Raw genomic sequence first — 25,544 nt, 5'->3', positions numbered from 1 at the left:
CTGGTTTTGAGCGTACGTATTTCGTACGGGTGTACCGCGTGCACTGTGGGATCAGAGAACACGCATTCACTAAGCCTGTGTTCACTTCTTTGGGCACTGCTTGCTTTTCCTGCAGTTATGGTGTGGTGTGAATAATCTACCTATTTTCTTGTAGCATATTTCTCTATAAGAAACATTGTGCGCGGCAGGAAAAGAAATGTTCTGAGCGAGCTAAAAGTTTCTTTTACTCTGCTCACAACAATGATGACATACAGCTAATATTTTCTCATTATCCTCCAAAGAAGCGTCTCTGAGACGCATCTTGTAGATGCATTGCGGCCGCGAAGAGTAATGTTTTCGCATTCTCACATGTCGGCGGTCCTAAGTATGTCTACCCAAGTTTTTTTTTTTAAGTTTATTTTTTAACTCCACCTAACACCTCTGATTTCATGACCTAGAGCCAGCAAGCTGGGTCAGTGATTAGCCTGTTTCAGAATGAAGGATGGGTCTGGGTGACGGCAAAGTAGTAAGGGAAAACATTCTGAAAAATAAATAAGAAAACAACAATGTTTTAACAGCTGCGATGACATCTCTCTTTATAGCTGGAGCAGCCGTGCAGTCTTTTTCAATTAACTGTGCTACAAGAGAGCTCGGCGCGCGTAGAGCTCACCTTGCCAGTTTGATTTAATGCGGGATTATATACTAACGCATACTTGCAATAAAAAAATGGTTGTGGTGGAGCTTCGGTCAAACCTAGTCTGAAGCGATAGTTGCGGCCGATGCATGCGGCTCGTCTCTATATATACTCGAGAATGACGTCAGCGATCATGTGTCTCGCCACGCAGCTGCTTACGCATTAAGCTACTTCCCACGTTATTTTACTTCGACCTTGACCTTTGGTGGGAAAATAGCTACCCAAAGTGGTTGTGGCTTATGTTCCAACTTGACCTCGAAGCTGTTTGAAGGTCATAGGAAGCACACGATGGTCTTGACTTTACATCGCGTACTGAACCTACCGCTTCATGACTCACCGAAAAGCGCTGAAGCGGGACACCAGCTGGCACTGAAAGTTCTCACGCGTATTTACCATACGCAGCAAGGAGGCGACTCAAATTCCCTAAAAGTATAATGACAGGGAGCGTATGATTCACTTACACAGGGATATTTTATTTTTAATAGTAAAACTTATAACTGAAAGGCTAATCAAAGTTCCTAGAGTACTGCAGAATCTTCAGTGGAAAAATGCGAAAGCCTGAACGTTGTTGCTGCACACGGTACATCGCGCGCTCCTTTTCGAACACAACCAGCGTTCCATTGAAAGCATCAAAGTTCACAGGCGTTCTATAATTGGTTTATAGAGAAAGAAAGGCGCAGTATCTGTCGCACACAGTATCTCGCGTACAAATTTCGCCGACGCGAGAGGGACCCTTCAGAGGTGCTCTGCCCTGATGGGGCTGGTGCAGGTGGGTCACCGCTGCTTGCGGCGGGGGCTGGCCTGGCACCGAATTTTTATCTGTTGTAGGCCGTCATTGCACACGCCACCGCTGGTGGTGGACGACGGCTGTTGTTGCGGCGCGCGTCTTTCTTTCCCTCTGCTTTTCTTTCTTCTCTATATTCTATTCTATCTGCACGAGGCAGCGGAGGTGGCTCAGCTACAGAGCCAGTAGCAGGCCCGTGCATTTTCTTTTCCTTCTTCCCACAGCCACGACAAGAACAACGCGAGATCTTCATGAGTCTAGAACGGTCTCACCTTAACAATTGGTTCAAATGCAGGAATGGAAATGCGTTGCATCAGTCACACTTCTTTCTGTGGACACCTGGTCTTCTTGGGGTACCATCGGGTCCACACGCCGGCGAACAGAGTTTCGCGTTATGGGCTAGTAAAACCTTCGTTTAAAATTAACACCACTGGCTCGTTGCTGCTTTGGATTGGTAAAACAATGCAGACGTTTTGGAGGCCATGCAAATGGGAGAAGCCCGACCGCCACAATGCGCTCGTGATATCGGTTCCTTTCCTTTGGTGGCCGGACATATTTTGTTATTTCTGGGCTAGTGGCAAGCGTATGTTTCTACGGCTTTTCTCAAGACCTCTGAACGCGGCACTGCGCTCGTCTCGACCGTTGCATGTTGCAGGACCGAGAAACCCCACGGGCTTCTGTTCTACCACCTGCTGGAGGAGTCATCCGAGGTGGACAAGGTGCCAAACTATGAACTCTACGTCATGCTCGAGAACGGCAGGCTCAAAATCATACACATCCTCAATACCGAGGGAAACGAGGTCTTCTACGTCGGAAAAGGTAGGTGCCAAGAAAGAGTTGTGAAATCACCTGTGTAGGTCATACGCTGAAAAAAAGAATGCATAATTAGAAAGTGTGTATGGTGTGTAGAAGTTATTTCTAAAATGCACATTGTATATTGGAGGCGTAATAGAAGATGGCTTCGGGCTGATCTAAAGCACCTAGGGAGCTTCTACGTGCCGACATCGCACAGAACATGGGTACTACTGCATTTCGCCTCCATCCACGTGCGATCGTTGCGGTCGAGATTCCATCACGCGACCTTGGGATCATCAGCCTCTGTCGGCTACTGATACAAATCATAGTAAAAGAATTGCCATAGGCGCTGAGCCACTGTTGAGGGCCTTACCAGTTACTCCAGCAAGACAATGGTTAAAAGCTCTCCGCGAATATCCAATCCTCGGATATGCATCCGACGCAATAGAATTGCTGGAAGCCATGGGGCTGTAAATGCTCTAATTGCTACGTATGTAGGGTAACAGTGTTGTAGAAGAGCGCTGATGCGGGCTGACTAAGTTAAGTTGATGCAATAAAAACAAAAAACGCTAAGAGAAAAGTCGGATGCGTTTGCCTTCTTCTTTTACCGTATTGTTTGCTAGCGCTATTACATCCTTAACGCATCGAGAGTTATAGTACCTCAGACACCAACAGCAACTGCTGAAGGGACCTCTCATTATTAGTCGTTTGGCACGTCCTCTTTGTGTCTTCAGCAGTATATCTTGGAAAGCATGAACAGCGTCTTTGTACTCTGAACCGTGTTCCCCGCAGGCCTGAACCGCGACCGGTGGCACACGGTGACACTACGCGTGACGCCGTCCGAGGGCGAGATGCGGGTTCGTGTGGACCACGAAGACCTGAGCATCAACTTGTCGTCACTGGTGCACCGCGGAGGGTACGACATCGGATCGGAGGCGACTCCGTCTTACCTCTATTTTGGCTGTGAGTACCAGTTGGCCCCGCCCAAGCTACCCACTGTTTCTCTGGCTCGCTCGGATTGAAATCCATCGGTTGTTCTTGTGAATTTCAAGTACTCGTGCTCCTGCATTTCCATGCCTAGTGCACATTAACGTGCATTGAATGCCCTGGACTGGATATTTCTGCTTGACGGGACAGTTTGCCGCCTCATGTTCGGCTGAGTCGTGTGACTGAAGTATTCCTGTCTCTCTGTCACTATAACGCGGCCGCTAGGAGCTATGGCGCTACTGGATTAAACAAATTATGCATTTTTCTGGCTGAGGGGGATTAGGTGGTTAGGCATGTAGCGAAATTCGCATGCTATCACATAGCTCATGTGAATATTTATTACTTGGTGATCGGGCGGCATAGAAGGTGGTAGAGAAATATATTTACATAATTATTATACGAATATACAGCAGCTAACAGAAAACCCTCGTATCTGCAAAAGTTGTCACTGATTGGGACTTTAAAACTAGTGTAATGGTAGTGCGAGGTTCTGGGGTTTCTTCCAAGAGGCATGCACACACGGGTGCACAACAAATAGTTGGTTAAGATATTGCCTATATATAAATACTCCGGGCGAAAGTGCGAGGCCAGAACTTCAATATCCTGACCCGATAGCTAGGAAAATGTTTGGGCTAAGTCTTCGTAACATAGGCGGCAGATGCTCTGATTTCACAACAGGAAAAGCATGAAGGACTTTGTATGGTTTTTGTCATATCTGTCGTCGAGTTCTAGCATGTTTCTTTTGAAAACTCGCGCGTTCACATGCTGGCCCCCGAATATTAACAGTGTGAATATGGGCTGCAAAAGCCCGATAGAGCGAAGGGTGCTCATTTCTTCTACTGCCTTCTCATGTTCGTCGTTTAAAAAAATGCAAACTTCTCTGCTCCATGTATAGAGCCATTACGACGATGCTTCATGATGGATTTATTCTCACATCGATGTTAACGGGCCTTCCGCAAGTATCCTAAGAATACAAAGCCGGCCTAGCCTATAGGTCCTCGGCCCTGTCGGTCATCAGCACACCTCTGCTTATCGCTTAGCCAAGTGCGGCGTTTGTTATCGCAAAAGTAGCGTATCGCCGTAGGCGGCTGAGTCAGCCGCAACTTCTTTGCAATAGTTGAGCTAGCAGTTGACAGCGTGCCAGCGGTTGGCTTGCAAAATTTCGCGGCTGGGACGTAGTATAGTGCCTAGAATAGTATATTCTAGGCACTATAGACGTAGTTCGCCACGCGCGCGCTGTCTACTGGTGTATTTGATAGATGACAAAGAGCTCACTGCAACAGAGATAGAAGGTGTAATAAAAAACCTAAGAACTAATGTGACTCCAGGTCCTGACAAAATCAACACTACCTTCGTACAAACATTATATAAAACACAAAGCAAATACTTTAATAACCTATTTAATTCCTGTTTAAAGCTAGGATACTTTCCTAAGAAATGGAGAACGTCCAAAATTGTATTAATACCAAAAGGAGATTTCCAAAAAAGAATAGGAATAGAGAAATATCGCGCTATAGCAATAAATTCAATTCTAGGCAAAGTATTCGAAAAGCTGATTAAAGACAGAATTTATCATTACCTTCATAAAAATCACCTATTTGAAAAATACCAATACGGATTTAAACATAGAACATCAACCACAACAGCATTAAAGGAAATCAAAAAGAAAATAACTGAAGCAAAACTCGATCACCTCGGCATAGCAATAGTTTCTTTAGACATTAAAAACGCATTTAACTCTATCAAACCAACAATTGTAACAGGAAAGCTAAAATTACTGAAATGCTATAACAATTTAATAAAAGTAACTGACAGTATGTTAAGACAACGGAAAATCATATACGAAACTGAAACTGGAAACATAGAAAGAGATTTAGATACAGGATCACCTCAGGGTTCTCCATTAAGTCCCCTTTATTGGAATTTAACTCTTAATGGTATATTCCATATACAAAAACCACCGGAAACACATCTGCAAGCTTTTGCAGATGACATTATCGTTACAATCAAATACAAATCAAGAAGAGACTTAGAAAAGAAAGCAAATGATATCTTAGACAGAATACATGAGTATGGAACTACGCATTACTTGAAATTTAATCCGGAAAAATCAAAGGTACTCACAATAGGTAAAGATTATGGCACGCATCCACCAAATATAAAAATGGATGCTGCAAAACTCAAAGTAGTAACGGAACTCAAAATATTGGGGGTAATATTTGACAGGAAAATGTCATTTTTACCACACTTAAAATATATACAAGATAAAGTTCAAACCTTAACAAAAAATTTAAGTAGATTCACAGGAGTGAGAAAAGGAATCAAAAAAGAGATATTACGGAAAATTTATTTACAAGCAATTGAGCGACAAATAGTATATGCATCCCCAGTTTGGTATGATGGGAGAGTTTATAACAAAAGGAAACTAGGCGTCATTCAAAGAATTCCATTAATTTTAATAACAAAGGCCTATCGAACAACTCCAAATGTAGCCCTTAATATACTAGCAGGAATTCCTCCCGTTACCTTAAAAATAGAACAAGAAAACGAACTATATTCAATCATGCAGAAGGAGAAACTGTTCAAATGGGAAACCATGGAAATAGCAAGTGAAGAAATAGGAGATAAGCATGATATATGGGAATATCACCCATCAGAAAGACCGAAATTTGAATTCCAAGAAGAAATTACTGAAACAGATATCAACATTTTTACAGATGGATCTCAAACTCAAAACAAAGATGCAGAAGGAAACGTAATGCAAGTAAAAAATGGTGCAGCATTCGTAGTATTTGATAAATCAGGGATAATGTTAGAGTACAAACAATTTAAACTCCCCAGTTATAGTAACAACTTTGTAGCAGAGACAGTTGCAATCAAAGAGGCAGTACAGTATATCAACAATAAAAAGGACGGAAAAACTTACCAAATAATAACAGATAGCCTCAGTACTCTAAAATCACTCAATAATCCAAATAGTAACAATCCTTTTGTTCAAGAAATAAAGCAACAATTACTAAAAAACAAAACATCAAAGATATTTTTGACATACATAAGAGGACATAGTGGAAATGAAGGTAACGACAAAGCAGACGAACTAGCAAAAGGAGCTTGGGATAAGGGGGATGAAATAGCTGTCCCCATCACAAAGCAATTCATCAAAAAACAACTTAAAAAAGAAATACTAGAAAAATGGAATATCATATGGAACAAAGATGGTAAAGATACATATACTTATGATTGGATCAAAAATGTTAAACATATTCCGGGACATTTTCCAACTGATCACTACCAATCTCAAGCATTAACAGGACATGGTAGATTTCCATTTTATTTAGCCAGATTTAATATAAGCGATAACACCAGATGTTCATGTGGCAAAATACCTACAAATTTTGATCATTATTTAGGAGACTGTTCACTGACAGAGGAACAAGGGAAAAAATTAGAGAAACTTGTAGGGAAAAATCCAGTGAAACGAAAACCAGAAATATTAAAAACAGAAAACAACATGAATGTTATCAACGAAATGGTAGAGATAATATTGGAAAAATCATATGATTAGGCACAGTTTTGGCACCAGAAGTTACCCCTGCGGCCTTTGGCGAGGGGCGAGCATACTTCGGAGGTGGCAAAACCTATACAAACAACACAAACAACAGAACAACTATAGAACAATAAACAAACAACAAAAGAAGTTACCGAAAGAAGTCAAAGATGACAAAGTCTGAAAACACAACGTAGAAGAGGAATGTTGTAATGAGAACAACTGAACAGAAGCAAAGAGGAAAAGCACAAGATCAAGAAGAAAGAAAACAAGACAGGAAGACGTGAAGATTGGGAAAAAGGCCGTCTTCGAAAGGGAAATACAAGATCAGAAGAAACAAGACAATGAAGAAAGGAAGAAAAAGTTTTTTTTTTTTCTTCTATTATTTGAATAAATGCCCGCTGATCCCTGTTCGTTCCCTTGGCCGTGGACGTTAGATGGTGCCACCTCACATTTCCTCCTCACAATCCCAATCTTTCCTACATTTATTTTAATTTATTTCCTTTTGACAATCTGTCATTTATTTATTTTTGTATCCTATTTTTCTCATCCTTCTCTCTACCCGCGATACATTAGTGGTGCGGGGAGTCTACTCCAATTAGACTCAACTACACTCTGTCTACTGGTGTCTCTCAAGGATCTGTGAAATAAAATGGTGGTTTCAGCCGAAGTAAGCTGAGAGCTAAGAGAGATAAAGGTTTCGGGTCGTCACTGTTTGTAGTCTCTCGGATATCTGGCAACAAATCCTTACTTCGCGTACAATAATCATCCCCGCTCTGTGACAGTTCATTGCAATGCACCCGTTCAACGCAAGGACGTCATACGAGGGATTGACGCACTGATTGGCGGCCAACAACTGTGTATTCGCTAGGATACGTGGAAGAAATCACCCCTGGTTTCTTGTATTGTGTTATGATTGACTTTCTGTTTGTTCTTGTAACGCGTAATCATGTCGATGCACATGTAATATATAAAACATGCTGTTATTCGCAGAACCGACCAATGGTTCTCTCTATCCTCTCTGCCATTTGTGTGATAGCAGTTTGATGTATGCATTAGCGATGACGAAATTTAGCTTCTGTGGAGGCCAAAACACTGAAAACATGCTGCCCCTTGACTAATCGGATGACTTGCTCATTAAAGCAGTTGAAATAACAATCTAGAAAGAGGAAAGAGGGGACAACTTTTGCTTAAGGCGGAATTAACTTTACCTAGTGCTGCGTTTGCTTGATCTACTACTCCCCGTTTTCTTTCTCCTGACTGGCGACGCAGCTATCGACCCGAAGAACTCGTCGGCGGACATGCACTACAACACGGACAGCTTCTTCGGTTGCATGGGGCGCGTCAGCTTCCGGCTGGAGAACGGCAGTGTCGTGGATGCCGTCCTGTCCGTGGAAGAGGACGTGGTCAGAGACTGCGTGGACCTGTGCGAAAAGTACGACTACTGTCTCAACGGGGGCCGCTGCGTGAACCACTACAGCTACTACGGCTGCGACTGCTACGGAACCCATTACGAAGACCACATGTGCGGATACGACAGTAAGGCGACACGCGCGCCTCATCCGCGTTTGCGTCTGGCGGACTGATGCTGACCCTTCCACTATAGCACTGGGGTGCCTAGGGTGCCTTGATAGTTCCGCATGCATCTCTCCGTCGGCGTTGGTATCGAGGCACCCCTAAAAGTAGCACCACCCCCACGTCATTGTCACAACTGTCGCAAAATAACTGTATTGCAGCTCATAGGGGCAGCTGTCTTCGAAACAGGGGAAGAGTAGTGTGTCACTTGAGTAGCATGTGCAAGAGGTAAACAATATTAGCCGTCAGACTTATTACAAACTGTCTTTAGCACTATCGTTTAACAAAGTTGTTTGCTGGACTAGTTGGTATAGCAAATATTTAATGCGCTCGAACAGACAAGAACGAGAGAAGTGGGCGGGACAAACGTGATTTGGAACTGTGATATTTCTGCACCTTCTTATCCGGTGTCCAGCCTTCCCAAGCAGACGCATACAGCAACGTCTGGCGCAACGTTGTCTCCAAAGATAAAATGACCAACATCTATTGAAGGTGTAGATTTCACGTGTGCGTACTACAAATGGACGCACACGTGCCATCATGAACTGCTTGTTTAGGATGAGCTCCCTTCACAACAAAAATTCAGGAGAATATCCTCTTAAATTGTACCACTGCATCAGCGCCTTTTAGGTGTAGTCTGTGCGCTTGAGCTAGTCGCAGTGTTACTCTTCCTCAAATTGGTTCATTTACGCCCTCTTAGATGAGCGTATGCTGCATAATACCCTCGAACGAGCATCATTTATGCTCTGATTGATTGCAATTACGGCGTCTTATGGTAACTGACGATTGAAAAGAGCTGCTTAAAACGACATACGGTATGAATATACTGGCACAAGAAATGCGTAAAGAAGAAGACAAAACCGATTGGAAGCGTCTCTCATATCCTTAGCCGCTTTGAAACATTAAACCCCACTAACTAAAACTTCTTGGAGAGACCTGATAGTCATATTCTCCCTGAAAAGGAAAGATTAACAGCGCTAACAAATAGAAACTCACAAATAGGCTCACAGGACAAGCGCTGACTCAGAATTCTTTTTCGAAGCAACACCACATACAAACTTCAACAACCAAATGCTCCTATAGCTTCGGCAACATATGCATAGCAGTTTAGGCATACCCTGCCTTACCAAAAATCAAAACACGACTTTCATTACTAAATAGCGATACAGATGATTCACTGATACATTTAGAACCTAGCCTTTTTATATAAGAGGCTTATAAGATAAGAGAACTAGGTTCGAAATGTATCAGTGAATCATCTGTATCGCTATTTAGTAGTGAAAGTCGTGTTATGATTTTTGGTAAGGTAGGGTACGCCTAAACTGCTATGCATATGTTTCCGACGCTGTAGGCGCATTTGGTTGTTGAAGAAGTTTGCATGTAGTGTTGTTTCGAAAAAGAAGTTGGAGTCAGTGCCTGTCCTGTGTGCCTATTTGTGAGTGTCTATTTGTTATCGCTATTAATTTTTCCTTCTAAGAGCAATGCACCAATTAGCCCAGCAATAAGTTTTACTTGACTATATTCTCTCTGGTGGGCTCGTGAGACATTTTCTGTGACATGAATAATATAATGTGGACCAAGAAATTGAAAGTGACAATTTTTAAATTATCGATGTTTTCTAGACCTGACGACAGTGACCTTGAGAGGGAACTCGTATATCACCTACCGCATATACGATTGGAAAGATCGCGTCCACTCCGATCACAACAGGATAAGCATGATGTTCAGGGTGAGTTCTCTTTGTTTTGCTCTTATGACATCTATCTCTATGCTATCTCTTTCTTTAGGCGAGGGAATTACTAGAATTAGTTCTACAGTATAGTCTGTGAATGTTTCTGTGCGAAGCATATTGCTAGAGGTAAACCACAGCCCTTCGTGACGGTTACACGTCGTGAAAAGAATGTGGAATGCTACGTCACACCACGTGATACGCTGACGTCACGACAGAGGAGAGACGGGGGACCGGCTCGCGCTGTCGGCTGCGGTTGCACGCCGTGCGGACCACGTGGTATGGTGACGTCACACCACGTGATACGCTGACGTCACGAAAGAGGAGAGACGGGGGTCCAGCTCGCGCCGTCGGCTGCGGTTGCACGCCGTGCGGACCACGTGGTATGGTGACGTCACACCACGTGATACGCTTACGTTACGGCAGAGGAGAGACGGGGACCGGCTCGCGCCGTCGGCTGCGGTTGCACGCCGTGCGGACCACGTGGTATGGTGACGTCACACCACGTGATACGCTTACGTTACGGCAGAGGAGAGACGGGGACCGGCTCGCGCCGTCGGCTGCGGTTGCACGCTGTGCGGACCACGTGGTATAGCGCAGGTTTATATATAAAGGGGAGACGATTGCGCTCGCCTCCAGTAGACCCTCACAAAAGGTGGCGATGCCTCCAGGGAGTGCAGCCGAGCGGTGGAATGAAAAGCGAAGGCTGCGGCGTGCTGCAGAGAGCCCAGAAGAGCCGAGTTTAGCAATAAATATGCTTCGCATCTGACCAGGCTTAACCAAGCTAAGCCTCAGCCATTTTTTTTTGTACGTATGCTGACTTGCTGAACTTCACACCAGAGGAAGGCTGTAAATGTGAGATTAAAATTCTCAAAACACGGGTTGAGTTAAAACCTGAAAACTTTTATTGTACGGCCTGTATAATTTCATAGTAATGCTATACGAACATGTGCAAAAGTTAGTTTTCATTCCCTTTCCTGAATCTCTTTTTGTTCCCCTTTCGACATGTACGGTAGCATACTGGGCAACACATAGGTGTCTCCCTGTTTTTCTGTTCTTCTGTTTCTCCCTTTCTTTCTCTGTACCTAACAAAGAACGAAACTGCTTTCGTGAGATCGATGGCACATTTTTAATCATCCTCGTATTGGTCTTATAAATGCGGGCATTTCTTTCGTTAAACAGGTGTACGTTCCGGAAGCCGTCCTCTTCTTAGCCTCGGGAGAGCATGACCCGAAAAACACGGTTGCTGCCAGCATAAAAGGCGGTGCCCTTATCTTCAGCATAGACTTTGGCCGAGGACTACTGAACGTCACAATGGGCTCGAATCTCCACGATGAAATGTAAGTGTGGCAAAGCCATGAGCTTTACTGAGCAGTAGCGTGCAGGCATCCTGTACGAATTCTTTTCGAAACGAAATATATCTGCAGCAATATTCGGGTGTATACAGCCGTCTATTTCATCAGTTCTGTAATTAATTACCCCAGGCATGGATTTGGCGCTGAAATACGGCGCAATCGAATGAAACAAAACGGGGATAACAGTTTTCTATCTATGACAGAGCAGCGGAAAACTAAGACAGGTTTGCGCATTCAGTCTGTAATTTTCAGTTCATAGGATGTCTACAGCTGGTTTATAGAAGCTGGCATAGCGCCTTCGAAGCGACGTCAAGCTGCGCTTCAGAGAAATGCCCGAGAAATTGTTACTCATGCTGCAAGTGATGCAATCCTAGCTTATTAACTGTTTCAAAACTACCAGATCCCGCATCGTGGCCGTCCTGGCAGATGTTGGGACAAACCTTAGCTAAGCGGAAGTGGAAAAATGGTGACTGCAGCACGCTTTCGCTACACCTGAAGTTGGTTTAACCATTTAGTATCGGCAATGTATACTTCAGCGAGGCTGGATTGGCTGTTTTTGAAAAGCGCTGCCTGTTTGATCATCTACTGAATGCTGGTACTCGGCAGCGCCGTTCTTTTCCACGAATTCACAGACGTACAACAGACATTTACGAGTCGTCATAAGTATGAACCCCGTGCATGATTTTGAGTTACGCCGAAGAAGGCTGTCAAGTCCTCTTTTGCTTCAAGTGATTTGCGGTCGTCAATGGCAGCAGAGCATATTTCGCACAAGGAATGAATATGAGCGTCTTCCCTCCTGGGGTGGATAGGTGTGGTGCCTGATTTCACAAACTGCTAGTAAAGGGGGACGGGTGGTTCGCATCAGCAGACACGATTTCTCCTTGTTAAGGTGGGAATGGCATACAGCTCTACTGTCTATACCTCAATGGCTGTCGGGTGTGCACTGGTTCCAGATGCTAACTCCGGATCAATATGATTTTTTTTTCAACTGTGACATTTCTGAGGCAGCTGTGTGCTTTGTGAGCACATGACGGTGCTTAGATGGATGCTGATCAGTGAATAATCCGTTATTTATAAAGTTTGATAGAAATATGAGATCCGGACTTCGCTCTAGTTACTGCTACGTAGGACATGACCAGACAGTGACTTTTCTAAAACCCTGGCTGCGAAGGATTTGCAATCTCTGATGTGCTTCCATTTATTGAGTGCTCTCTGCTGGCCCCAGTACAGTAGCTTCCTCTGTAAACCGCGCGGCTGCGTTCTGATACCCGTGCCCTATCCACACTGATGCACATCGTATCCTACCACACTGCATCGTATTTTGGAGCGCAGTGATGCTGCTACTTAATAACCGTGCTATACTTTAGCGCTTGTGTTATCAGCATTGACAGCTTATCGAGTTAACTAGAACAAAAGTTAGTGGAGCCATAGAAATTATGCATATTAAATTGAGTTTAATTGCACTAAAAGTGCCCCTGTTTTGATACGGTGGTTTGTAAATTTTTGAGCATGCGCCTACTGCTGTAGACGTATACCGGCTTGTAGGATGGCAACTACGCACGTGTTGTGGTTGTCCCTGGCCCCGCTCCTGTCTTTGATTGTGCAGGATGCGTCCGGTATGCATTTATGGCAGTATGTTTTCACTATTATAAATTTATCTAAAATGTTTTGCTCATCGTGCCTGGGCGTTTGGAGCTAAGTTTCGTCGTGCTATCACCATTGTGCTTCCGCAGGTGGCACAACTTCACCATGATCCACGACGGGACCCAGGTGACGTTGTACATGGACAAAACGGTGCACTCTCTGCGCATCAGCGACGAGAACTACTACCTGCACCTCGACCCTGACATTTACATCGGAGGGGTGCCTCACGAGGCACAAGGCATGTAGCATCTGCAGATGCTTGGCCAATCTGCGCACCGCGAAACTTTCCAGTTTTTGCAATTTTTTAAAGGGGTAAAACGTTTGCTACAGCATATCAAAACACAGCGTCGGTGCATTAAATTGGGGGTTCGTTAAGTAAAATCTAAGCTTCATTTCCTGTTTTCTAATTTTCTTACATGACGCTGACAGTGACGTGACGAAACTTAACCTGCGTTGACTGAGTGCACTGAGTGCCACCAGTTCAGGTTCGATCTCGTTGTCGTTCGCTGGTCAGTGAATTGAGTAACGCTTTATATTGCATTTTTGTGCCATAATTTCGATGCTACTAATATACAAATAAAGTTTAATTGGGGTGAAAGAATAGAGAAAGAAACGAAAGGTGCTGAGTTTGAGTAGGGAAGGTTCCGCTTGACCATTCTGCAGTCAGGAAATTCGAAAAACGGGTAAAGATCGGAAAAGGAGGAGAAAAGAACGCAACACAGCCGCTGCTCTGTTACGATGCAAAGCTGCCTATCAGGATGACATCTGTGCGCTTTGTAAAGCGCGCTACAATTTTTTTCATTATTTTCCCGGCTATGCTAATCGTAGTGCGAGCTCCAGTTGAGCAAATACAGCTTAACACTATAATAAAAACAAAATAAAGGGTGAGTAAAATATTTATTTAATTGGTGAAATAATTAAAGCCGTCTGCTTCTTATCCCGTGTCCGATCTAGCCTACAATGTAGTTCTAGGACCGAGAACAATCTAAAGCCACTTTTTTTAAGTTATGCACCGAAAAAATACACTGCATAGCACGTCTTTAATTCTGACGATAGCCTTATTTATAGTCCATAGTTCACGGCCGGCGGAGGGATGGAGTTTGTACACTTAGCCATAGCAAACGGTCTCCTTCACAAAGCCCGAGCCCGAAGCTTCCATTCCTTAGCTCCTTTATTCATAGCTCTTTCTTCGCTTCCGCACCGCAGGGCTGGTGACGGACCTGAAGTTCGTGGGGTGCTTCCGCGAGGTGTATTTCAACCGGGACAACTGCCTGCAGTCGCTGCGCAAGAACGAGCCCAAGGCGAGGCACAACGGCATCTTCCCCGTCGAGTACGGCTGCGCGCTGGTGGATACCATCCCTCTCACTTTCCCTTTCGCCGAGTCACGGTTGACGCTGAATTTGCCCAGCAAGACGCGCCTCGACATCTCCGTGGACTTCAAGACCAACCAGAACGAGACTGTCATCGCCTCTAGCCTGCTGCGCTCCGACAAAGGGCAGGGCTTTTGGGAGGCGAGTGGGCACTGCTTCGCCAACTCTCTTCCTTTCCTAGACCATTGCCGGACAGGAGTTACGCTATATCGTATTAAGGGGTATCGTAATAGTGCTTAAATTTTTTTATGCAAGTCATATTCTTTGTCCAGTTTCTTTACAGTGTAGCGGCAGGCGCAGCTCTTTCGAAGAAGTCTTCAGCCTGCTTATTTTAAATGTCTTCTCATGTATCAATCTGCAGATACGTTTGAAGAAAGGAACCGCCATCTTCACCATCGTCCCGGACGAGACCAACCCTTCCCACTACTGGTTCCTCAGTAAAGGGAAGCAACTCACCGACGGCCATTGGCACCAAGTTGGAGTGATCTTCGAGAACGAGTAAGGCCCACTCGTCTCCGCTGAACGCTTCTGTTAATACATAATTCTAGTTCAAGGAAGTCGCTTTTGCAGTTGGTTTCTTGATGAACTGGTTATCACTAACAAGCTGAATAGGTTCAATAGCTTGAGTGATAAAAGAACACCCATATGTTAGGGCAGCGCTTACATAGCACGCTAGTAACACGAGAACTCTTGATTTGTTACAAGCCTCACAGCTAGAATTCTGGCTCGTAAAACACGCATGACCAGTCGAAAAACAACTGCAGAGATTTTCTGTCGGCACGAAATAAGTTTCTATGCGGTTTCTTGAGAAGAAACTGCAGTGGCAACGAAGTTTTGTTGCAACATCACAATTTTCTGTAGTATCTGCAGAAAATTATTACAGAACTACAGACAACTGGACACTAGTGCAGGAAAAAAACGTCAGAGCTATAAAAAATAGTATGCAACTACGGAGACGTCCAACATTACGACACAACTACTAAATATTGAGCTGTATTTTTGGCACGATTATGTCGTCTTTCTCGACCTGGTGCCAATTCGTTACAGTGCGCATTACAATCTAGAAATGTCATAGATACCCTTAGTGCATTTAATTGGGCTGTTTAATGTTTGAAATTTTACCTCTTGTCCTGCGACAAATCTCGGGCTGGAAAACGCCTGCGTATGCAAATGTATGCGCGTCCGTTGCGAATAAGGAATCAATACGTAGCTCTATTTGAGACAATAACGAAAGAAGGTGGCAGGTCTCTAGGGCCCTCTCTTCATTTGAACCATTGCCTCACCGCTACTGTCTGCCTAAAACGTGCACGTCCGGCTTGCGTCTAAAATAGCGCGGTGTCCTAATCTCTTCACATAGATCTCGGTCGTACAGAGGCCAGTGGTCACGCGATGGCGTGAGAATATCTGCGTGGGTCATTTCGCTGCCTCTCCAGATATCAATCTCTCCCTTTCTTTACCGTGACCAGTGGCGTAAGCGAGTCAGCTACGACGAAAAGCGTTCTGCACGTCGTTTTTATTTTTGCTTTTCTCGCCTCTTTTCTCCTTTTGTGAGTACGAATAGAAACTGCGCCTTCTATCACGCTCGTGCAGCGCAATGGTGTAGTTGCTGCTGGCGATGAATTGAGAACTTTGTATGCTTTTCAGTACAACGCAGGGTTTCATTGTTGCATTCAAATACTGACGGCATTCTTTCGTCTGGTCTTAAAGGGCAGTTGAAGCGGTTTTATGATGAAACCTAAATTGAAGAAATCGAATGTGTAAATGCTAATGGTAAATCGTGCCAAATCGTTTTGCGCCGTCATTTGTATTGACGCCGTAATCGTTGAACTAAAGTCCTTCGGCGTTCAGGCTTCTCAGCAGCATACGGTGCGGAGTAGGCATGACGAATATGACATCATCTGCTGAGGTGATGTATTTCCAGCGCTTAAACTTTTACACAGAGGAAGGAACCAACGCTAACGAAAGTAAAAACCACGAGGCGTTGTTTGGCGGGATCGGGCGACTCACAAAAGAAATTAGGTGAAAGCAGGTGAGATTTAGAACGTGACCGATAATGATGCCTTCGTATAGTTTCTCTGCATTGCTTTGCTACTATGAGGTGAAGCCTGAAGATCGTCGCGATATTAATTGTTGATTACATGATACTTTTAGCAGGCAGCGCAAAACCAATTTCTGAACCTAATCTACAAGTTTCATGTATCCGATTGCCTGAATGTCGTGAAATTCTCTAAAAAGTGTTTCAGCTTCCCTTTAACTGCCGCTGATAACACTGCCTGGTTGATCAAGGCGCCCGGGTGATTGTCCGCTTGTGTGGGCGCATAGTGCTGATATTGGCTGCAGGTGCCCTGGGGTTCTGCAGTGGCACTGTTACGCAACAATGGCAGGAAATTATCAAAAATGAAAGCTAACACCAAGACTCACGGGGCACGGAGCTGGTTATATGTCCATGAAAAAAAGGAATGAATGAAGAACTGCTGCAAAAAATTGTTTGTTTCTTTCTTTCCCGCTACTCGCTCAATCATTTATTTCCTATACTGTAAGCAATAGCGCTGCTAGTACTTGTCGATTCAAATGGCCTGGCATATTTCACTCATGTATTCAACAGTCAATGCTGCTGTTCTCATCTGCTGTTCACTACTTGACGCACGTGTGTATTACCAACGGATTTCGTTATTTCATTTTCTGTCAAAAAAAAAAAAAAAAAAAAAAAAAGCTTGTTGACGGGAAGACGCGAAGGGAGCGGAGACTCTTGATAACGCTGGCTGGGGCTAACACGCAAGCAGGTATGCATGCAACGCGTACGAATGGACAGCTGCACAAACGAAGCTCACAGTGCCCCACAAGCTGTATAAGACCTTCCCCCTGCAGAGCATGCGAAACCTGGTGGTGTGGCTGAGACTATTTCGCTTTGAATTCTGCGCATTGCTCGCAAATTTCTCGAGTGTCGGCTCCTTTAATCTTGCCGCCACTCGATAAAACGATGTGTTCACTGGAACGCGTCATTGTGGACTGAAAGGACAGTGCCTTGCCGGTCAATGAGAGTCGCTATCTCTGCAGATAACCAATGAGCTACCATCATTAAAGGTGCCGGAGATGGTAAGTAAGCGCTTCTAAGAGGGGTGGAGTGGAGGAAGGAAACGATACAATGCAGCAACAAGGAGAGAAATAATTTTAGCCCTGTATAAGCTTCAATGCGCGCATCTGTTTTTTTTTTTTTTTCTATCGATGTTTTTATCTATCCTTGAATTCTATTCACCATGTGTGGGGAATATAATAGAATAGAATGGGGAATTTTCTATAATGACTTCGCGAGCTGGAACCATATTGACACTTCCAATCTCGTGACACTTTCTTCTGCAGAGTTGTGGAGCTGACAATAGACTTCAGCCGGAAGCTCAAGGACAACTATCCCCGACCTGTGGAGCTGGTCGGTCCGCTTGTGATTGGAGGATTTCCCAAGCAGCACGTAATGGGTAAGATGCTCTAATGGGCCAATAGTTCCCTCCCTATAGGCTCCTTGATTTGAGGTTTCTGGAAACTGTATGGTTTGGCACTTCCTGCTCGAATATATGCGTGAGGTACCTTTCAACAATGCAAAGTGCCTAGACATATCTCGAAAAAAAAAAAAGACTGTGCACTTAAGGTTGGTAAGGCTTATATGATAAGGCATGGTTGCTGAACTTGACTATATAATAACTTCAAGTACATGCAGAGTAATGAAGTACGTCGTTGGATGACCGTTCTGTTCTCAGGATTCGTGGGCTGCATCCGCGACATCTACGTGGAGAAGGAGTGGGTGGACCCTCGCAAGGTGGTCGGCACGGAGTACGCGCACGGCGAAGTCTCGCTGGATAACTGCCAGCTCATCAACCCCTGCAACAACCCGAACGCATGCGAACACGGCGGACAGTGCTACCTGGACGGCAACCGGTTCAAGTGCAACTGCAACGGCACCGGATACACGGGCAAGACGTGCCACTTCTGTGAGTTGCTCCCGTGATTGCTTTACGCTAGACGCTTTCCTTTGCGAATGAGGCACGTAACGCGGTAAAGCGATACTCAACTAGAGGAAAAACGGGTGTGTGTTTGAATATTGCATTTCTTACAGAGGCTTAAGGAGACAGAGCGTAGCGTCCTTGCCCATATGGTAACAGCATCCGCCGGGCAACCTTAGAAGCAGGGGGCGTTTTCAACATAAGCAAATAATGCATGGAAACGAATGGAAATGTCGTCTTTCTATACCACGCCGAAGAATTATTGTTCTTCGCAAACGATGCATATAAATCACGGTGCTTGGCCGGGACGATCACATCAATAGAAGGGCTCATTAATGAGATCTATGTGCTCGATAGACGAGTCCAGTTTTCTTGGACAACTTTTAACTATGAGGCAACGGTGAAATATCGTAATTTACTGTTAAGTAGACGTTGATGGACAATGGTCGAAGTTTTTTGTGCTTAGCAAAAATTTGCTTCTAAAGTTTGTCCAGCGCTCGCATAGGGTAAACGAAAATGCCATCAAAAACCAGTGGGCTGCGTTTATATATATAAAAAAATGTTTGTGAGACAGATTTGGAATATTCATCATCATCATCATCATCACCAGCCTGACTGCCCTTCTGCTGTGCAAAGGCCTCTCTCCTTCTCATATTCCTCTAATTAACCACCCTGTCCTGTGCCAGATTATTAAAATATACGTTTATGAATCCAGTGATAGAAATCGTCTCAACTCCTGATGCGTAGCTTCAGAACACTGTCCTGCGCCCACGACGGGTAATTATGATTATCAAAGAAAATCAGTGAGGTGCCTTCTTGAAAATAAATAGAGAAAAAAAGAAAACTACAAGGCCGCAGAGGGAGGATATGCAAACACATAGGTTGCCATAGTGTAGTTATGGAATATGGGGAAAGATTACGCTATAAATCATGTTTGCAGAATTTATCCAAAATTTCTGAGTATGCACGAGGGATTATGTACAGGCGTTTCTCTCTGTCGTCATAGTGTCCTTGAAGGAAGTAGAAAGTTGCCAGCAGAAACTTGAAGCCTCAGAAGTATTTTCTGCGTGTACCATTCGTGCAATGTACAGACTCGATATCGACCACGTCCACTTATGTAGCGAGTGACTTGCGACATAAAAACTTCGTCACATTTGGCGAAACTTCTGTCATTCCATCCTTTACAGCTCTAGTCTGGCCTTAACGTAACTCAATACCAAGCGTAGTTATATTTCGGCATAAGCTCAGTACCACTGACTCCCCTTTTTGCTTAACGATCGCGGGTATATATTGCTCAGTTCTTTCTGTCATTTCTCGGTCTTCTTTTTTCGATATTTTCAGACGTCGCACAACTGTTCTTCAGATATGAGCGAAGGCGTTGCAATCACTAGCCCGTCGTTCTGATAAACGCCCGAGCGTGTTCAGCCGCAATGAGGAGTGTTGTTGAAGTGCCTAACGTTATCGCACCGAATGACGCTATCGTAATCACGACTTCTGTGTCTGTCGACTACCCTGTTTCGTTCGAGCGCGCAGAATATGTACTGACGCAAAATAACACGAACGCAAGAGCATCAGCAGTGACCAACTTGACCGCTACAGCATTTTTAGTGCGGAAATGGCACTATGCAGTTACGTTTTGATTTTGCCCTTTTCTTTCTCCTTTGTCCGCTCGCTGTTTTAAACTTATCCGTGCAGGTGAGTAACTGTTAAAAAATCTACACTGAATTACACCTGCGCGGGTATACGGCAGTCGGGCACCGTGAAAAGGGCCCATCTTTATTTTACATGTAGATAGTACAGTACATGCGCTTCAGTGAAAGCCACATCAACTCAGGACTAAGCTCTTATCTAGGAGGACCCATGTATCTACAGGCGTAAACGACAGGCTGGAAGGAAAGGTGGGCCTCTATGGGAACTTTTCTTTGAAGAGATGCGTCTCGAGAAGGTAACATGCTGCATAAAGCATTACCCAAATTTATTTCATGCAGCCAGGTAATGCAGATGTGGCTCGAAGTAGCTTCCAAGCTTGCGTTTTTTTCATTACAAAACAAGTTTGCAACACATGCAGAATGACATTAATCAACAGCGAACAGCAGATAAGATGAAATAAAAATCCGCTATAGATTACCTTAAACGAGCATCAAGGAACATGGAGCTCATGTCTTTATACGCTTAGTAGTAAATCCCAGTTACTTAATTGCTACTGTGAAGGCGTGCGCTTGTAAGCTAACGTTTCTCGCCTCTTTTTGTCGTTTCGGTCCACTCTGCCCATCCACGCAGCGACGTACAAGCGCACTTGCCAGGAGCTCTTCCTGGTGGGCTACCGCAAGTCGGGAACCTACAAGATCGACATCGACCGCAATGGACCGCTTCCGCCGGCGCACGTTGAGTGTGATATGCAACGTCCCGACGGATCCATCGCCACCAAAGTTAACCACAACATGCAGAGAGAGATGGTAAGTATATCTAGTGGGCGCATAACCGCCGTATTCGTGCATTCTTATACGCTTTCAGGATGCCCAGCACCAACTCCTTACCAAACACGAGAAGCGCCTTAAGTGTAAGGCACTTCACGAGTGATGTCGCTTTCGTTTTCACGTAAGAGCCGTATTATTGCGAAATGATGAAGGATACAGAACTTTACGGTTCTCCTGGTGTTTGCATTTGTTTTACCTCTCTTTCGGAGCATCGCAAAGCTTTCTAATGCCGCGGGCAGTGCACTACCATGACAACGTGGCTACTACACCCAAGCTCCTGAGTGGTTGCACGTGCTAACGCGGGCACGACGTCGAATATTCATAATATATGCGTTGAGCATATAACCTAGGTTGAGCTCTTACTGAACTTTGGTAGCTGAAGCTGAACCGCAGAGGTCATTGACCTGAGACTAGCGTTGTAAATGGACTCGCGCTCAACAGAGACTTACGATCAGCGCATTTGCCGAGAGCACTTTAGATAAAGGCTTTCGGGCACATATACCCTAAGGATGTACCAGAAGAGAAATTTGTGTGCTTTCAGTCTTGGAACATACCCTGCTGAAGGTGGGCTTCTTATATTCTTTCGGTTGCAGCTTTTACAGTAGACTGGGCAGTTTTAGCTATCAATCTTAGCTTATCCTCGGCTTGCAGACAAACGTTTTTTCATATGCGGCTGTTTTCTGCTGCCGAATTTTGAGGTAAAATAAAATTGCGGAGTTCGTTCGCAGATTTATAATGAAAAAGTAGGTTGCAATTCTTCTTTTCTTAACTGCTTCCGACAATCGCTTTTTAATCGCTAATAATTGAATTTATCACATTGCAGGTGGTGAGGAAATATGGCCTCGAAGGGTTCTACATGGACGTTACCTACAGGGAGTTTACGCCCGAGATGCTGCAGTCGCTGATTCATGCTTCGAAGCAGTGCTACCAACACATTAGCTACGAGTGCTTCAAGGCTCCTCTGGGGTATGCATTAAAAGTTAGAGTGCGTATTGATGGTAAAATGTATGCCGCTTTCAGTAATGCGGAAGCTAGAGCTGCTTAATTACGGTTGAAACTGATAAATGCAAGTATATGCAGTATCCCCCTGATAGGGCGAAAGTGCCCATTTGGGAATTTTCCCGACCTCAGCACTTTCTCGTAACCGGTGTTTGGTACTAAAGTGAGGCTTTACATCCCTTTATAAGAACATCATTATTGAACGAAATCATTGTATTTGAAATAACGCTTTCCAGCACCACCTGAACCAATAGGCTGTGCACTTTTTACTATCGCAATTCAAGAATGAAGAAGTATTTATTCAATGATACAAAGAAACATTTATACACAGATATTCGGACCAATAGCCAATGTGGCTAGTCAGCGGTCCAATACAAAATAACATGTAGGCCAGTCTTTGCAAACACCCTGAAGAAAAACTAAACTTGTAGCCTGCTTCGATTCCAAGAGAATGCCTTGCGTGTCAATTTGAAATTCCCAGCTTGTTTTATTTCAATTGGGTACGAGTTCTAAATCTTCGCTGCTGTAAATTCTATTCGCCTTTCTCCGTACTCATTGTGACAAACGGGAAGATTAAAATTGCCATTGCTAGCTTGCCTAGTGCTGCTGACGGGAATACTGAATGTATAGGTAAGGGGTGGTTGGTATTTATAATAATAATGATAAGAGATATTTTAGAGTCGCGTAAGGGTGTGAACGACATGATTTGTAGTGCGTCAAAAATGTTATTGTTAGAACTATCCGAAGTAGTCCGAATCACAACTGCATGACACTCTCGCTCGTGTCTGTTGGAAGCAGTAATTCACACATGGTTTTCTGCAATTAACTTAACATGCAATTAACATCAACACTACGGCAATACGCTATCACGCTAAGCCTAGCAAGCATTGAGTGATATATCTTTTAAAGATTTACGCATATCTTCAAGACGTCTATGTGACATATCGCATACCTTCTGCTCTGTTGTCGAGGCACACTATAAATGGTGTAATTTCTGCTTCTTTTCTCCCACCACTATTAGTGTCGAGAGTGCCAGTAGTTTATATGTCCGTGCTTAGGGCTTGAAACATCCGCCTACCAATTACCACTCGTGCCATACGCATAACGCCGGTTCCTAGACTGAAAAAAAAAATACAAAATAAAATTTTATGTTCTCACAACAACATTTCTGTGCAGGTTTTGACAGAGAGCATTTAGTGACAATCTAAATTTTAGTAGTACCATGAGAATTTCGTGCTGTTACAACAGAAAGGTACAACAGAACAACAGACGACAGAAAAGTGAAACAGAAAATAGTACAGACCATCAGGAAAGTCTTACTCTATGACAAAAGTACACAACGTTTCAACTTTATTTTGACATGAGTCTGCAGTTTTTTCGAGTGGGTCAGTTATTCTACCACACAGTGCGACATCAAATCGTCTCAATGCGGCTTCGGCCATAGTCGACCTCCAAAGGAGTGCGCGCGAACCTTTCAAGACTGGCCGTGCTTTTGCATAGCCTTGTTATCGTCGTCATGATCATCATTCTCAAGCGAAGCTGGAGAGGAGGCAGCTATTTCAGCCGACTCTTTTGAAGCATGAACCCTGTTCCTTCAAGCGAGAGTTTCCTATTCATATTGCTCAGCCAGATATATCTGTGTTGCTTCTTTTATCCTGATCTTCTCTCTCTATGTCGCTGGCATTACACGTAGGCTGGAGAGCTACACGTGGATGGAGTCGTCGGCGAATCGCCACTACGTGTCCAGTATCGGCAGCGGCCGCCCTGCCTGGTGCCAGTGCGCCGAGACCCGGAGCTGCTCGAACGCGTCCAGGCTCTGCAACTGCGACGTGGCTGACGGCCGCTGGCGGCTGGACGAAGGCATCTACGACCGGCCCAAGGACCTTGGCATCGTGCGCGTCTACATGCTCCAGCCCAAGGGCCTCGCGCACGACGCTGAGGCACGCATGACCCTGGGACCGCTGGAGTGCACAGACACCAGTGAGAATAAGGCTTTTGCTTCGCCGTCTTGGTCGCCGTCGAACTTTGCATCGTCCGAGCAGGAGAGCACCGGACACAGAAAGCGATGCAGAGGAAAACTTTGATGAGTAACATTCGACTTCGTGCTTACGTACAGCCACAAGTGTACTGAAATTACTTGGTGAAAATTGCGCAGGACGATCACCCTATGTGGGCTACGAATGACGACGGTTGCTGTTTGCTGACGTATGGCTTTGGGAGATGTCTAAAGAAGCGGATGAGATGTGCTTTTGTGAGGTGATACTGAGACGCGGTCTTGAGAGATGCCATGGCAAAAGATGCTACATTGAGGGATTGACATTATATTGTTTTTATTATTTACCGATATTACTCCGCTTGCAGAAGCGGTCTTATGATTCTGTTAGATACCGGAGGTTGATGTCTTGGGTGCGGAGGGAGTGAAAAAAGGAAGAAGGAAAGGGGTAGTGAGTGAACTATGGCATCTCTTGGAAGAAGGAAGCAGAGCAGGTAACAACACAAAGCATAGGAGTCCGAAACTATGGCATAGTTTCGGACTCCCGGAGGTTATTAGTGTGCACGGTATCGCCCAGAACACGGGCTCCTATTTGCCGCAAAACATGCTCTGACGTCGGCAGCGAGAAATGAGGGTGAAGGCCGGGGTTCTACCCAGCGGCGCCGTGTCCACCGCAGAACGTTATAAACAATGCTACTATTTCGCGCAAGAGGAGCCTGTTTCGCTCATATGTATCGTGTTGGCAGTTATCTTCCGTCTTCTCGCAGATGAGCAACCTGTTTGAATATGCTGCTTGAAGGTCTGCAGCCGGACGCCATATTTAACCGAAACGCTGCGCTAGAGCTAATGAGCATTTTCTAAAGAGCATCGCGTAATGTAACTATGTGACGCGAAGTTCAGGATTTTCTGCCTTTGTTGAAGGGCGGCAAGAAAACAAAATTGGCAAGAAAGAATCAGCCTATACGAACATTTAAATTTCTCCGAACTTTAACCTGACAGACACTGTTCTTTGCGGAAAGCCATATGTCGATTCCTGTTGTTTCCTTTTGCAGACACGCAGCAGTACGTGATCACGTTCAAGACAGCGCCGTCGTATCTAGAAGTGCAGACAGGCTGGAGACGGGGAGATCTGGCCTTCAGCTTCCGTACGTCCAGTAAGCGGGCTGTGGTGTTGTACCAGGCAGCACTGCATGAAAAGCACGGGTACCTACTCGCCATGATCACAAGTGGTAAGTGAACTCTGTCGACCGAAAGTTCTCAGCTTGCCCACAACCACAAATATGCCCTGGCCAAGAGCCAGTCGATGATGACATATGCTACGGCGAAAAGAGCCAAGCGCATTGGAAAAGGGGTGAATGAGGCGATACTGAATCTCGCAATGCGCTGAGAAACAAGCCACTAACAATAGATGGCATGCAAGATGAAATACGGACACCAGTCTGTGATTGCTCTCCTCACATTTTGTCTTTTTGCTACGGCACAGTCATAGACAAGTTATGGGATGTGAATTTGCGCAAAAGAATTTGTTCTTTCGTATCGTCGCTAGCACGTAAGTTGGCATCTTGTTCCAGTGGGCAGATCAAGCCCGTCCTGTCATGATTCTATGCTTTGCATTGCCGCC

The 25,544-nt window shown here is 44.7% G+C and overlaps 1 protein-coding gene across 1 annotated transcript in view; it reads left to right on the top strand.

Annotated features, from left to right (window-relative positions):
- axo (axotactin) overlaps window positions 1–25,544 on the top strand; it is a 129,209-nt gene that overhangs the window by 70,946 nt on the left and 32,719 nt on the right. The window contains exons 4-17 of the mRNA XM_084578389.1: window positions 2,113–2,276; window positions 3,045–3,215; window positions 8,059–8,325; window positions 9,984–10,090; window positions 11,273–11,430; window positions 13,179–13,320; window positions 14,271–14,600; window positions 14,821–14,957; window positions 17,820–17,932; window positions 18,212–18,442; window positions 20,735–20,910; window positions 21,755–21,897; window positions 23,624–23,910; window positions 24,976–25,152. Of these exons, the coding sequence (XP_084434515.1) occupies window positions 2,113–2,276; window positions 3,045–3,215; window positions 8,059–8,325; window positions 9,984–10,090; window positions 11,273–11,430; window positions 13,179–13,320; window positions 14,271–14,600; window positions 14,821–14,957; window positions 17,820–17,932; window positions 18,212–18,442; window positions 20,735–20,910; window positions 21,755–21,897; window positions 23,624–23,910; window positions 24,976–25,152 (2,603 nt within the window). The remainder of the gene's footprint in view (window positions 1–2,112; window positions 2,277–3,044; window positions 3,216–8,058; window positions 8,326–9,983; window positions 10,091–11,272; window positions 11,431–13,178; window positions 13,321–14,270; window positions 14,601–14,820; window positions 14,958–17,819; window positions 17,933–18,211; window positions 18,443–20,734; window positions 20,911–21,754; window positions 21,898–23,623; window positions 23,911–24,975; window positions 25,153–25,544) is intronic.

The sequence above is a fragment of the Amblyomma maculatum genome, chromosome 9 (genome assembly GCF_055883805.1).
Source record: "Amblyomma maculatum isolate TAMU_Amacu chromosome 9, ASM5588380v1, whole genome shotgun sequence".
In the NCBI taxonomy this organism is placed as follows: Eukaryota; Metazoa; Arthropoda; class Arachnida; order Ixodida; family Ixodidae; genus Amblyomma; species Amblyomma maculatum.
The sequence above is the reverse complement of the archived record's forward strand: the minus strand, read 5'-3'. Positions and strand labels throughout refer to the sequence as shown.